General features: G+C 54.5%; 1 protein-coding gene across 1 annotated transcript; it reads right to left on the bottom strand.

Annotated features, from left to right (window-relative positions):
- Nucleotides 1–4,288: 4,288 nt before the first annotated feature.
- Nucleotides 4,289–9,534, bottom strand: C6H11orf68 (chromosome 6 C11orf68 homolog). Its single transcript, XM_050957212.1, has 3 exons — nt 9,399–9,534; nt 6,823–7,014; nt 4,289–6,508 (listed from the first exon to the last, which is right to left on the bottom strand). Exon 3 carries the CDS (start codon nt 6,478–6,480, stop codon nt 5,740–5,742), a length of 741 nt encoding a protein of 246 aa, XP_050813169.1. The 5' UTR covers nt 6,481–6,508; nt 6,823–7,014; nt 9,399–9,534; the 3' UTR covers nt 4,289–5,739.
- Between the last annotated feature and the right edge of the window lie 1,035 nt (nt 9,535–10,569).

The raw sequence follows: 10,569 nt of genomic DNA, 5'->3' as shown, positions 1-10,569 counted from the left end.
GAATTGTTATCTTGACTGTGGATTGGATCTTGCTCTTTGAATCTGGAGTGACTCCAGGTATGGGGGTGAAGTTAGGGCCAGATCTTGCTCACTAAACTCAGAACACCCCTAGGAGTGTGGGTGAAGTTAGGCCTCAAATCTTATGTTCTGGCCTTTCTCTGAGAGACATTCTCTCTGAGAATCCAACATGCCCCCTGTCATAAATTATAAAGGGAAGGGTAACGACCTTCCTGTATACAGTACTATAAAATCCCTCCTGGCCAGAGGCAGAACACCTGGAGCATCTACAAAAAGTCTTTGAGCACATCAGGCAGGCAGGACTAACTGTTAAGGCTAAAAAGTGTAAAATAGGCCTAAACAGAGTGACTTAGCTTGGACACCAGGTGGGTCAAGGAACTATCAACCCCCTACAGGCCAAAGTGGATGCTATCCAAAAGCGGCCTGTCCCAAAGTCAAAAAACAGGTCCAACCCTTCTTAGGCTTGGCCGGATATTACAGGCAATTTGTACTGCACTACAGTCAAATTGCCGCCCCACTGACAGACCTAACCAAAAAGAAACAGCCAAATAACAGTTTAGTGTACTGAAGCAGGGGTGCCCATGGGCACCCCAATGCGGTGCCCGTGGGCACCATGGCGCCTGCAGTGGCATCTAAATGCACCCACGTCCTGGCTGGCAGTGGAGCATCTGCCGAAATGCCGCCGAATTTCTGCAGCGTTTCGGCGGCGACGCCTCTCGATGACATTGCTTGGCGGCGGCACATGGCATCATCGAGAGGCGTCACTGCTGAAACGCCACAGAAATTCAGTGGCGATGCCTCGCAATGACGGCACTTGCCACCAAGCAACATCATCTAGAGGCGTCACTGCCGAAACGCCACAGAAATTCGGCGGCATTTCAGCGGATGCTCCACCACCGCCACGGTCCTTCGTATGGCGCCTGCCAGACGAAAAGGTTGGGGGCCACTGTACTAAAGAATGTCAGAAGGCCTTTAACCAGCTTAAAGCGACACTCATGTCTGACCCTGTGCTAAGGGCCCCAGACTTTGACAAACCATTCCTAGTAACCACACGTGCGTCCGAGCCTGGTGTGGGAGCAGTTTTAATACAGGAAGGACAGGATCAAGAATTCCATCCTGTCGTGTTTCTCAGCAGGAAACTGTCTGAGAGGGAAAGCCACTGGTCAATCAGCGAAAAGGAATGCTACGCCATTGTGTACGCGCTGGAAAAGCTATGCCCATATGTTTGGGGACAGTGTTTCCAACTACAAACCAACCATGCTGCGATGCAGTGGCTTCACACCATCAAGGACAATAACAAAAAACTTTTTCTGTGTTGTTTCTCTCTCCAAGATCTTGATTTTGAAATACAATATATTTCGGGAGCTTCTAACAAAGTGGTTGATGCACTCTCCCATGAAAGGTTCCCAGAATCAACTGGTTAATATCGTCCTTGAAATGTGGAAAATATTGTTAGTTTTTATATAGTCAGTAGGATATCTAAAGGTACATGTGTCTTATTAACTCTGTTTTCTCCTAGAGCTCCAGGAAGAAATCACAGCCATTGTGGAACCGGCTGTCCAACACTATCTGTGATTTGGGATGTGTGTCATAAATATACAGGGAAGGGTAACAACCTTCCTATATACAGTACTATAAAATCCCTTCTGGTCAGAGGCACAACATCCTTTTACCTGTAAAGGGTTAAGAAGTTCAGGTAACGTAGCTGGCACCTGACCAAAAGGACCAATCAGGGGACAAGATACTTTCAAATGGGGGGTGAGAGGAGAGACTTTGGTCTGCTCTTTGTCTGACAGATCAAGAAAGCAAGCAATCCAACTCCATTAGGATTAGTAAATACTATTAAGGGAATGCGTTAGTTTACTTTTATTTTGGCTTGTGATTTTCTCTGTGCTGAGAGGGAGGTGTATTCCTGGTTTTCTTTTTGTAACTTTAAAGTTTTGGCCCAGAGGGAAATCATCTGTGTTTTGAATCTGACTGCCCTGTGAGATTATCTTCCATTCTAATTTTACAGAGGTGCTTCTTTTTAACCTTTTTCTTTCTAATAAAGTTCGGTTGTTTTTTTTAATGTGTTTTTGTTTCTGTTTTTTTTTAGTGATTTTAAAAAAACCCAAGGTTGGTTTGTGCTCATCTTGTTTATTCTCAAGCCTCCCCAGGAAAGGGGGTGTAGGGCTTGGGGGAATATTAGGGGAAATTAGGAACTCCAAGTGGTCCTTCCCGAGTTTTGTCTAATCACTTGGTGGTGGCAGTGTTACCTGGTACAAGGGAGAATTTGTGCCTTGGGGAGTTTTTAACCTGAGCTGGTAGAAATAAGCTTAGGGGTTTTTTCAGGCAGGTCCCCATGTCTGTACTTTAGAGTTCAGAGTGGGGAGGGAACCCTGACCCCCTCCATTGCAGTCAGTGGCCTCGCTCCAGATCTGGTTAACAACTCATACACCCTGTGGTGCGGGGAGCAAAGAGGCTTCACCTTGTTTTTGCTGTTCTAGGAGGTGGCCAGAAAATGGTTTAAAACAAGACTTGCTTAATTCTTAGCCTTGAAATTATGGTTGTAGGAAATGCCAGATCAGCTCGATCTAGTCCTAGGTCTGGTCTCTGACAGCAGCCAGCACCAGGTGCAAGAACCTGCTAATAGCAACTGTGGCATAATCTGCCCCTATGAAGGTCTCATCCTGCCCCCTAACTGTTGAGAACAATTTAAGATGAAGCATCAGTTTAATATCCCATAGTTACTAGTGGCTGGCTCTTCTTACCCAGATAAATGGCCAATTGCTTTTCAGTAATACATTTGCAACCTCAATGCGGCCCTCTGATACAGTTCCCCCGGCTAACCAGACCTAGAGCTTTGCTGTTCATCAGTTAGCGCTTTAGGTCACAAGGCAGAGCAAACCAAAGTGCCCACGCTGCCACCTCTCCCATAATTTTATATCCTTTTCTCCCCTCTTGAAGATGAATGCTCCTGACCTTCCTTTCTCAGAGCATTTTCCCACCAGGCCTTAGATTGTTCTCGTTGCTCATCTCTTCCCCCTTCAATTCTGCAGTGAAATTCAGTGGGAGTTCCCATATACCAGGGGCATCCAACCAGACATTCAAAAGCAAATCCTCTCTAGCTGCCTGGCTGGTGGGTCCAGCTAATCACCAGATTGAGGGCTGGGAAGGAATTTCCCCCAGGTCAGATTGGCAGGGACCTTGGGGTTTTCACCTTCCTCTGTGGCAGGGTCACCTGCTAGGATCATCTGGGCATGTTTCACATCAATTCCCTGCCATCGCAAGGGCCTTGGGGACCCTGTTCTCTGCCCAGGACTCACAACAGATTAGTCTCTTGAGGACTGAAATGCTTTGATCTAACTCAAATCACTGGAGACAATACAGAGGTAATTGGGTGGAACTGAATGGCTTGTGATAGTCAAGAGCATGAGCTGGATGATCTATTGGTCCCTTCTGACCTTGAACTCTATGAAACATCAAGTAGAAATCCACCACTCCAGCTTTTTCCCTCTCATCAACTAGCCAAAGAGCAAGCAGAGGGAAAGGCAGCAGAAATGTGTCCCAGGTCCACTGTGGGTTATAAGGAACGTAAGGGAATGGATCCACTGGTGGCTCGGGGAGGAGATGATGGGTTGTCTGGTTTTGGGGTAGGGGGGAGTCTCTTCCCCAGCTTCAAGACCCCAAGAATTGAGAGATGGCTCTTGGTCTAGTGTTGAGCTTAAAGCTGAAGTCCCAGTAAGAAACTACAGGGATCCGTGTACCCTCTCCCTGCTTCAACTGGGCCATCCTGGAGGTGCCATTACCTGTTCAGAGGATGGTGTAGGATTGGGAATCAAGGCTCCTGGGTTCTAGTCTCAGCTGTAGCTGGGGACAGAAGTGAGGCCCTCTTCCAGCCCATCATTATGGGTGCTGGTGGTGCCCCCTGTCGGCTAATGTAATGTATATTACACTCAGTGCCCCCTCCCACACACACACCCCCTTGCATCCCCTGTTAGTTGATTTCCACCCCCACCCCACAGAGGCCTCTCCACTCCAGGCTGCCTTAACCCCAGTCATCAAGCAAGAGGCCAGGATTGTGTGAGAAGAGCTTTCTGTGTCCCACAGCAACGTCCTCCTTCCCCCATTCTCCCTCCCCAGCAGGAGGGCAGCTACTTGCAGGGACACAGGACATGCCCCTCCCTTTGCACAGAAGTGAGGATGCTAACCATGCTTGGGCCACCCAGCTGGCATTGGACCTGCCCCACCAGGGTGTTTTGGCCGCTTCATCCCAAGAAATAGAACCCCATTCACTGGAGAGAAGTTGTTTTTATTAATCCTCTTTACACCTCAAACACCCGTTAAACAGCTGGGAGAAACATCCTGCAGGAAAGATCCAAACCCCGCAGCAACCCCTTGAGCATCCTTGTCATCCCCAGAAGCCCTGCTTTCCTTTCCCCACCAATGAGGGTCAGGCTTCAACATGCTCAAGCCCCAGGCGATTTTAAAGACAACCTTTGCACAGAGCAGGCCTCTGGGCAAGGAGACAGCAGCCATTCATGGCTCCTAAAGCAGGCAGAGGGGCTCCAGTGCTGTATCTACACCCCCTTTGACTGTTAAATGTCCCCAAAAGGGGGGTTAAACAATCTAAGCCATTCAGGGGACTTGACACACAGCCCTTTTCCAGGGCGGGAAGAGCCAGATGTGTGTGTGCACAGATCCTATGTTCTGAGAGCTGTATGAGGAACAGGCTCAGTGAAGGATCTACAGTACTTAGTGAGGGCAGCAGTGGACACCTACTTTCTCCTGTTTTCCAAGCGCCATGGCTCTGCTCCTGCCTCCCTCAGACACCTTAATGGGCCCTGCACAGACCTGTGACTTCTTTCACGTGGCACCCTTTTCCCCACCAATGAGGGGCTGCAATGGCTAGAGAGAACTAGTTACTGAGAAGGCTGTTGGAAACATCACCCAGCCGCTTCTGTATGAGCGGGGCTCAGGACTGCCTCCTCTACTAAGTGAGCTCTGTGTCTCAGGGAAAAGGCTTTCCTAAAGGATAGGCTGCTGGGAGCTGTGGCACTTTCAACACACCAGCAGCACTGGAAGGTGGTAGTAGTGAGTTGAACCCACAGCCCTAGCCCTCGGCTATATGGAAGCACACAGACCATGAAGGAGTTACTAAGCATGCAGAGTGACACCAGCAAACCCCATGAGCTTTGGGAATTTAAAGATACAGTTCCAGCTCGTTGCAAGAACCTCCTGAGTCTTCTAGCAAAGTGACTGCAGCCCAGATGAGCAGAGGTGGCTTTCCAGGGAAAAAGGGAGAATCTCATTAATATAGAGGCAGCGAGTGGCATGGCCAGTGCTGCATCATGCGTGAGTGTGCCAAACGTGGCTGAGAATTCTGCAAGATAGTCCTCTGTCATCTTTAACAGAGGTGTGACCAGCAGAGACTACATCTCCCAGCAGCCAATGCTCCTCCCCGCCGACTGCAGGATCTCAGCTAGCAGCAGTTACTAGCAGAGCACCTGTTCTTTGAAAGAGGGAGACTGTTACAGCAGCATGGAGCATTGCATGCTGGGATTTGAAGTCTGTGTGGGGCCTCCAATCCACTCTAGGTTCTATGTAGATTAAGCGCAGGCCACACCAAACAGATCAATCAAAATGTAATTCATTTCAGAGCACAGTTGGAAGGCATTGGTGTCAGCTGCCCATGTTGGAGAAGGGAAAAAAGGAACTGCCAGCTGGGGAGCGGGGTCCAGTCTAAGTCACCTCAGTGTTGCTGACTTTGTTGATGATACGGGAGCGGCGGGGGATGCACTCTAGGTCAAACTTACTCTCGTAGATGGTGGGGCAGAGATGCCAGCGATTGTCCCGGTAGATGCCTAGGTAGGTGTAGACATCGGGCTTGTAGGAGAGCAGACACTTGACGCCAGTGCCCCGGATGGCAGCGTCCGCATCCATCACCTTCTCCTCATCGGTGAAATCATCTGTGTAGATGCAGATGACATGCTTACGGTCCGAGTTGGGGTAGCAGGGGCTGACTTTGGCCACCCCAAAGTGCCCCTCCAACACAGAGCGGGCGATGCCACTCCAGGCGTGGTCCACCTTGAAGCCGGTGTCCAGGTGCATCAGCCACTTGCCAGTGAGGACGCAGTGGTTGAGTGCCAGCTCGCGGATGGTGTCGAAGGTGACATGGCGCCCACTGATCTGGAGCCGCTCCCAGGCCTCCTGCAGCCCCACCACATCACCTGACTCTGGACAGTAGTTTGGACCGTAGATGGCAATCCAGCCCACAGGCTCAGTGTGGCGCTCGGGGTCCCCAAAACGAGACACCCGCGAGGGCTGGTAGGTCTGCAGCCACTCCTCGAACTCGGCCCGTGGGGTCTTTCGTGCATCAAACACCACCCAGGGGTCCATGTCGGCTGCCATGGACTCAGCGGCCAGGTGCTCGGCCGAGAAGGCCCCTCCCTTCCCCATGTCACCATCATCCTGGTCTGACATCGCTCACTGGCCTGTGGAAGGGTGGAACCTAGGACGGAAGGGTCAGGGAGATTGGAAGCAACATGATGATGTACCATCTAGCCCAATCTCCACAGCAGGACCCAGGACAGAATCAACCCCTAGAGTTCATCCCCCAGGACCCTGCTCAGTATCAACAGAGATTCCCCACTACCATTAGTACCCCCCATCTCCTCCAGGGTTCTTCACACCATGGATAGAGACCCCCATTAGCTCCCATCCCCGCACAGCAAGACTGTCCCCTATAGCACATCCCAGAGGGTCCTTGCCCACTCTTGACTGAGGCATCCCATTAGTTCCCATCCATGAACCAGAATAATTTACCTGCTGTTCGTGGGCTGCTGGGAAAGTGAACACAATGCAGGATGGGTATCCAAATGCAGGACGAGCAATCAAGGGCTTGGAACGAGTAACACTAATGTAAAGACCACCTGGAAACCCAACTGAGGATCTGTGTGGCAGTGCTTGGCAGGCTGTCTGCTGTCCATACTCCACAAAGATGCTGCTTCAACTTTCCTATTAAAGAAAAATCATGGCTCACCATGGAGGACAGAGAGCAGAGCACACTAAATGATCTGTACAGCCCAGTTAGAGACACTACCATGCCAACAGAGTATAAGCTCCAGGTCCCCCACTGTGTCTTTTAAACTTGTCCTAGATTGGCTGCACTCAGCCACTTCCCCACTGGGACCCTTCCCCACACAGCACAGTGGGAAAGGCAGGGGGCATCACACAAACACTTCATGTACTGAGGTCAGCAACATCCGTTCCTTTGTCAGGCCAAGAGCGCTTGAATTGGCTTGGCCCACACCACTTAGTGATTCTCCCCCACCCTGAAGATCCCTAGATTGTCATAGCACAGTGTCAACTTGAGGATTATGACTCTTCTCCCCTCAGGAGAGACAGTGGGAGTTAGTATGATTAACCTCTTTATTACAGATGGGAGAAACTGAAATGCTGAAAGGGGAAGGGATTCACCCACCCAGCAGCTCTGAAGCAGAGCTTGGAAGAGAACCCAGGAGTCCTGATCTCCTCCCCCCATTCTAATCCAACAGAGCCCACTCCCCCCAAAAGCCAGGAAGAGAACCCAGGAGTCCTGCCCCCCAGTCTAACCCACAGAGCCCCCTCCGCCCCAAAGGCCGGGAAGAGAACCCAGGAATCCTGCCCCCCCAGTCTAACCCACAGAGCCCCTCCGCCCCAAAGGCCGGGAAGAGAACCCAGGAGTCCTGCCCCCCCAGTCTAACCCACAGAGCCCCTCCACCCCAAAGGCCGGGAAGAGAACCCAGGAGTCCTGCCTCCCCAATCTAACCCATAGAGCCCCCTCGGCCCCAAAGGCCGGGAAGAGAACCCAGGAGTCCTGCCCCCCCAGTCTAACCCACAGAGCCCCCTCCGCCCCAAAGGCCGGGAAGAGAACCCAGGAGTCCTGCCTCCCCAATCTAACCCACAGAGCCCCCTCCGCCCCAAAGGCCGGGAAGAGAACCCAGGAGTCCTGCCTCCCCAATCTAACCCACAGAGCCCCTCCGCCCCAAAGGCCGGGAAGAGAACCCAGGAGTCCTGCCCCCCCAGTCTAACCCACAGAGCCCCTCCGCCCCAAAGGCCGGGAAGAGAACCCAGGAGTCCTGCCTCCCCAATCTAACCCACAGAGCCCCTCCGCCCCAAAGGCCGGGAAGAGAACCCAGGAGTCCTGCCCCCCCAATCTAACCCACAGAGCCCCCTCCGCCCCAAAGGCCGGGAAGAGAACCCAGGAGTCCTGCCTCCCCAATCTAACCCACAGAGCCCCCTCCGCCCCAAAGGCCGGGAAGAGAACCCAGGAGTCCTGCCCCCCTAATCTAACCCACAGAGCCCCTCCGCCCCAAAGGCCGGGAAGAGAACCCAGGAGTCCTGCCCCCCCAGTCTAACCCACAGAGCCCCTCCGCCCCAAAGGCCGGGAAGAGAACCCAGGAGTCCTGCCTCCCCAATCTAACCCACAGAGCCCCCTCCGCCCCAAGGGCCGGGAAGAGAATCCAGGAGTCCTGCCCCCCCAATCTAACCCACAGAGCCCCCTCCGCCCCAAAGGCCGGGAAGAGAACCCAGGAGTCCTGCCCCCCCAATCTAACCCTCAGAGCCCCTCCGCCCCAAAGGCCGGGAAGAGAACCCAGGAGTCCTGCCTCCCCAATCTAACCCTCAGAGCCCCTCCGCCCCAAAGGCCGGGAAGAGAACCCAGGAGTCCTGCCTCCCCAATCTAACCCTCAGAGCCCCTCCGCCCCAAAGGCCGGGAAGAGAACCCAGGAGTCCTGCCTCCCCAATCTAACCCACAGAGCCCCCTCCGCCCCAAAGGCCGGGAAGAGAACCCAGGAGTCCTGCCCCCCCAATCTAACCCACAGAGCCCCTCCGCCCCAAAGGCCGGGAAGAGAACCCAGGAGTCCTGCCCCCCCAATCTAACCCACAGAGCCCCTCCGCCCCAAAGGCCGGGAAGAGAACCCAGGAGTCCTGCCCCCCCAATCTAACCCACAGAGCCCCCTCCGCCCCAAAGGCCGGGAAGAGAACCCAGGAGTCCTGCCCCCCTAATCTAACCCACAGAGCCCCTCCGCCCCAAAGGCCGGGAAGAGAACCCAGGAGTCCTGCCCCCCCAGTCTAACCCACAGAGCCCCTCCACCCCAAAGGCCGGGAAGAGAACCCAGGAGTCCTGCCTCCTCAATCTAACCCACAGAGCCCCTCCGCCCCAAAGGCCGGGAAGAGAACCAGTCCCTCTCTCGCCCTGAGCGAGCGCGGAGCAAAGCCCGCGGGCCCCTCCAGGGCTGCACACGGCGGCAGGGGACACCCCCCGCCCCGCGCGCCCGCCAGGCCCCCTCCTCCCCACGCAGGGCCGCTGGGCCCCTCCCGAGCCTGTTTCGCAAGCGCCCGCCAGGGCTAAGCCTCACCGGCCCCTTCCCGCACTCAGCTCCCGAGAGCCCCCACACTACAGCCCCCCCCCGCTCCGTCTCACGCGGGGCTAACGGCCACGGGGGCGGGGCCTCAGCCCATCCCGGACAGGGAAATGCGGAACCCGGAGGGAGGAAATGAAAGACCCGGATGTGGTAGAGTGAAGTGGGAGGGGGGCTAACCAGGGAGGGGGCGGGGCTAGCGTGCGGAAGAGGATTCTCGAGGGCAGGGGGTGGGGCTAAAGCAACCAATCCGCTGCAGCCTGAGCCCCATCCCCTGCGCCCAGCAGTTGGTGACTGTGACTCCAGCGCGCTCCGTGATCCCTGTGCGTGCGCAGGCCCGTGGGGCCGGGCTGCAGCTGGGTTTGAGGTGGCCCATGGCGGAAAGGCGAGCAAGGCATCGCAGAGGTCCCAAGCCAGTGGCAGGCCCATAGCCTGACCCTGGGCAGTGTTCTGCGGGAGTAATGGGTGTTAACCCCCCGCTGGGGCCATTATACAGGGACTCCTCACCCGGTGCAGCCTCTCTAGGATGGGACACGGGCTGTTTATACAGGGCTCCCTTCCCCAGCATCAGATGTAGCGCGGTAGGGCACGTGGCTGAGAGAGGGGGAAAGAGCCAAGGACATTCCCTCTGGGGCACCTGGCATTGGCCACGCTTGGAAGTCAAGATACCTTTGGTCTGACCCAGTGTGGCCATTCTTATGTACATCAGTGCAAAAGCACAGTCCCTCTGCCATCCTTAGTGCTCCACGGTGTAAGGAGAACCTCAGACCCATGGATAGCAATCTACCTGCTCAAGGAAAGGGGGCTTGCCTGAGACCCTCCATAGTGGGGTGGGATGGGCACAGGGACTTCATAGACCTCTGGTGGTGGGGGCCAACCTGGGACACCACCAATCCTCCATCTTCCAGGGATGAGGAGTTGCTGGGGAGCAAGCAATCTCAGGGAGCCCATGTCTCAGGAACTGGGTGGCTCTTGGAGGGCCTTCATAGCCTGGTGATGGGGGACCCCAGGACCCTCTGGCATGGAGGAGGAGCTGGAAGAGCTGCCTTCTCTAGGGGGCTGGAAGAGGGAGAAGAGAGGGGAGGCAGAATAGCAGATGGAGGACACAAGTCCTGGTGGGTGGTAGAGAGAGCAGAGTTGTGGGCCCCTAGGTCCTGGAACTGCGGAG

The sequence above is a fragment of the Gopherus flavomarginatus genome, chromosome 6 (genome assembly GCF_025201925.1).
Source record: "Gopherus flavomarginatus isolate rGopFla2 chromosome 6, rGopFla2.mat.asm, whole genome shotgun sequence".
NCBI classification, from domain to species: Eukaryota; Metazoa; Chordata; order Testudines; family Testudinidae; genus Gopherus; species Gopherus flavomarginatus.
This window is presented reverse-complemented; position numbering and strand designations above follow the sequence as displayed.

Bases quoted from the DNA above. Each gene is read 5' to 3' on its own strand.
- C6H11orf68 (XM_050957212.1), bottom strand. From the start codon at position 6,480: ATGTCAGACCAGGATGATGGTGACATGGGGAAGGGAGGGGCCTTCTCG.